Source organism: Monodon monoceros, unplaced genomic scaffold (assembly GCF_005190385.1).
Source record: "Monodon monoceros isolate NGI ecotype Baffin Bay Population unplaced genomic scaffold, NGI_Narwhal_1 Super_Scaffold_4, whole genome shotgun sequence".
Taxonomy (NCBI): domain Eukaryota; kingdom Metazoa; phylum Chordata; class Mammalia; order Artiodactyla; family Monodontidae; genus Monodon; species Monodon monoceros.
Window position 1 is genome coordinate 3,977,528 of NW_021703781.1, and position 4,330 is coordinate 3,981,857.

The 4,330-nt window shown below is 50.6% G+C and overlaps 1 protein-coding gene across 1 annotated transcript in view; it reads left to right on the forward strand.

Annotated features, from left to right (window-relative positions):
* Positions 1–271: 271 nt before the first annotated feature.
* KCNK1 (potassium two pore domain channel subfamily K member 1) overlaps positions 272–4,330 on the forward strand; it is a 52,700-nt gene continuing 48,641 nt past the window's right edge. Inside the window, exon 1 of the mRNA XM_029244619.1 lies at positions 272–762. Coding sequence (XP_029100452.1) covers positions 408–762 — 355 coding nt within the window. The 5' untranslated portion in view covers positions 272–407. The remainder of the gene's footprint in view (positions 763–4,330) is intronic.

Consider the following 4,330-nt stretch of genomic DNA (forward strand, 5'->3'; position numbering starts at 1 on the left):
ATACACACACACACACACACACACGTACGCACGCAAGCACACACTCCCTCCCACCCCGCCTGCCGGGCGCTCGGGCGGGCTGGGAGGGGGAACCCGGGCGGGGAGCCGGAGGCGCCGCGAGGCGAGGCCAGGGTGGTGGTGGGGGGCGGGGTCCGGGCGGCCCGGAGGGCGGAGTCAAGGGCGGGGGCTCCCCGGCCGCGCGCCCAGCGCCCCGTGCAGCCTGCAAGTTTGCTCGGCGATCTCGGGCGACTCTCGGGCTACCTGAACCGGCCACCACGTCAGCGCCACATCATCTAGGTTTCTTCTATTTGCAAGGAAACAGGAAAAGAAGGGTGAAGAAGCTCTCCGGAGCGGGCGGGCGGCGGGCCGGTCTGCGGCGCGGGCCTCGCGGCCGGGCGGCGGAGAAGATGCTGCAGTCCCTGGCCGGCAGCTCGTGCGTGCGCCTGGTGGAGCGGCACCGCTCGGCCTGGTGCTTCGGCTTCCTGGTGCTCGGCTACCTGCTCTACCTGGTCTTCGGCGCCGTGGTCTTCTCGTCGGTGGAGCTGCCCTACGAGGACCTGCTGCGCCAGGAGCTGCGCAAGCTGAAGCGGCGCTTCCTGGAGGAGCACGAGTGCCTGTCCGAGCCGCAGCTCGAGCAGTTCCTGGGCCGGGTGCTGGAGGCCAGCAACTATGGCGTGTCGGTGCTCAGCAACGCCTCGGGCAACTGGAACTGGGACTTCACCTCCGCGCTCTTCTTCGCCAGCACCGTGCTCTCCACCACAGGTAGGAGGCCCGCCCCGCGCCCCCGGCCCCGATCGGCCCCCTGATCCGCCCCCCCCGCCCCGCCTTCCTCCTTCCATCCCCGGGCCCCTCGGGCTCTGATCACTGGGGACCGGCTCCGCGGCGCCGGAAGCCGGCGAAGTGGCCTCAGAGCGCGACTCGGGGGTAGCCGCCCGGAACTCTTTGATCGTGGTCCCTAACCCTTCGGCCTGGGCGGCTGCAGGGGTCCCTCGGGCTGCGGTTTTTAGTTCGGGACATCCTACACCGGACCGTCCACTTGGAGTCGGTACCGTCCTGGCCAGCGCGCGGCGAGGCCGGGGCTGGTGGAAACTCTCCGGTGCTCCGAGGGCGCTCACCTCCCTCCCTCCCCCACCCCGTCCGGCCGAGGCTGCGGAACCGAAGGATAACGCGTTAAAGGGTCACCTTCCGGAGGGGGCCTCTCTTCGGATGATGCAGTGGTGTTTTCGGCTCTTTTCTGTCGTGGGGGCCGTTTTAGGGTTAGCCGAGTGACAGCGCTCTGCTCATCGCAGGTGACCTTTGAGCGCACAGGCCGATCCGGTTTCTTTTCGGAGCGGGAGGAGGTTTGAGGGAAGGGAGCATCCGATTGCCCGTGAACCGGCAAAATGGGGGCACCCTGATTCAGCATTTTTTTTTCAACTTTCCGTGTGCGAGGCCACCCTTTAACTCCTAGGCGCCACTTCGCTCGCACTGCTCACCCGGCCACCCGGCAGGACGTTCACGGATGGAGGATGTCCTGGGGGCGGGAGGAGGCCGGCCCCACGCCCCAGGGCGCAGAAACTATGCCAGATTGGACGGAGCAGGCTAAGTTGTCCCAGCAGTGGCCAAGTGAGGCCCGTATCCACCTGAGGAGCAGGTGTTATCCATTGGGCTCTGGACCCTGGCAAGTGGTCTCAGAGAGCATCCGGCGCGCCGTCCCGCCTCTATCCATGAGGTCAGTTCTTAGAACAGCCCATCTTGGCTTCCACAAGGTCACACGCTTCCTGGTTGCCGGTGTCGTCCTGGAACCTGGGCCTCGTGATTTCCCTGCCAGGACGTGCAGTACACCATCCCCCCACCTTTACAGGTGAATCAACTTGTGTTTCTCGGATTCTGCCTTCTCCCCATCGCCTCCCAGGGATTATTTCTTTATAATCCCCTTGGGTTAAACCCAGTTCTGCTAATTATTTGGTAATGAGTAATGGTATACTATCCAGGTTTCATGTAATACGGTGACTCAAGTGTGGGGTGAATTACTAAACTGACAGGAGTCTGCCCTGCAATAAACAGAAGTAGAATTCTACTTTGTATTGTGACGTTTTCTAAAAGTAGCCTTAAGACAGACCTGTTATCTTACTTTTTAACTTTTCCAACGCTGCTCTTTCGTTTTTGTTCTCCTGACCAGTCTCGCTTTCACTGTGTTTACCTCACTCTGTTCCTTAGATCCTTTAGAACTCACCTTGTCTTTCCTTTGGAGTATGTTTGTGCTAAATCGGGAATCATTTCTTCTCTGCAGAAGTAAGTGGTTTCACTGAGCTGCAGAAGGTCTACAGCTAGGTCACAATGTTGGGTAAATATTATGGAGAATGATGATAAGTTTTAGTACTTTCTAAATAACGGTACTTCAAAGATGGAACAGGAGTAAGAACTGTATTATGAGGAAAAGAACAGGTTTGCTGCTCCTGGGTGGGATTTTCCAGCACTGATGCAGCTCTTGTATAATCTCAACATCAGATGCACCTAATTAAATGTCAAAAATACTAGTTTACATCTTGAACAGACAGTTCTTTCCCAGATTCCCTCCCTCCCTTTTCGCAACTAGAAAAATCTGCAGTTCTTGTTAAAAAAAAGGTGGGGAAAGATGTCTTATTATTGGTATTCGGATTGCATTGTAGTTCCTAAGAAAGTGTGTATTCAGGCAAAACAAGAGTTCATTTAGGAAATCAGTGCAAGGGGGCACTTAAGGATAAACTAGATGAAAAACATTTGCTTCTTGGTTTGTAAAACTAGCAAATCAGTGAATTCTTGTCATTGATAGAATAGAATTTATTAATTCAAATAGAACGTTAATAAAAATGTAGAATTTTATTCTAAATCATAGATACTCTTTTTTCGGTTTTATATTGACCCATCCTGTGACATGTGTGATGTTCCATGTGTTACTGGTTTTGTGGCAGAGGATCAGGTAATTTTTAGGGTCAATCTAGTGTACTTCATTGCTAGAAAAATATTTTCTGGAAAAGTACCAGGCAACTCAAATGAATTGGAATCGTGGTTTATGCTTCTCTTCAGGTAGATATTAGACACGCTGTAATTTTTTTTCTTTTTGAATTTTATTTATTTTTGTACACAGCAGGTTATTATTAGTTATCCATTTTATACATATTAGTGTATATATGTCAATCCCAATCTCCCAATTCATCACCCCCCCCGCCCCCCCGCCACCTGTAATTTTTTAAAAACTCTTCTACCACGGATGATGGCAACTCACTGAGATAATTGTCACCCTGTCAATCAGTGCAGTCAACCCCTGGCTTGGCCAGAATGGTAACAATGGGCGTTACAAAGTTGCGGTTCTTGGTAGTCACCATCATAACACAGGAACACGAACTCACTGATGGCAGAATCTTCTCCCAGAAAGTACAAGCTTCCATTTCTGGAAAGAACTGGGTAAAGTCTTCCTTCATGGCCTGTTTGGAAGAAGCCTTAGGTTCGTAATTCAGCAATGTTCTCTTCATTCTTTTCTCTGCCAAGGACTCTGAATTATTTCCAGCAAATAATTGAACATCTGTTTACTTCTTGATTATAAAAAGATCTAGAGCAACATCTACATGGAAATCGTGAGCATGGAAGAAATTGCAGTCCACTTTTACCTTTTCAGGGGGCAGGGCTGTATAAAAATAAAAGGAGGTTATTATACATGTGGGTATTTCCCACATAACCGTGATTTTTTTTTCAAGGATTAAAGAAATAATATCTAGGTGATTCTTGGAGAGTAAGAAATAATTTTTCTTCAGTAGCCATATAACATGGTGAGCAATCTCATTCATTCTTAAGAACAGTTTGTCCAAAAACGGGTATGAATTTCATGTACAATATTATGAGCAAAAGCCAAATACAAAAAAGTATTAGTCTGTAATTCCATTTATGTGATGTTCTAGAATAAACAAAATTAACATCTAGTGAAATATACAGTGGAAGAGAGGTAAGGACTAGGGGATAATTCTGAATGAGGAATGAGCACAAAAGTAATTTCTGGGGTGATGGAAGTAATCTGCTTATTGGTAGGACTGTAGTTGACACCGGTGTATGAATTTATCCAGATACATTGAATTTTGAACTTTGGATTTGTACATTTGACCATGCGTAAATTTTACCTAAAATAAGGGAACCATAAACAACAACAACATGATATGTATAAAAATAATTACTACAGGTTTTCCCTGGTGGCGCAGTGGTTGAGAGTCCGCCTGCCGATGCAGGGGACACGGGTTCGTGCCCCGGTCCGGGAAGATCCCACATGCCGCGGAGCGGCTGGGCCCGTGAGCCATGGCCGCTGAGCCTGCGCGTCCGG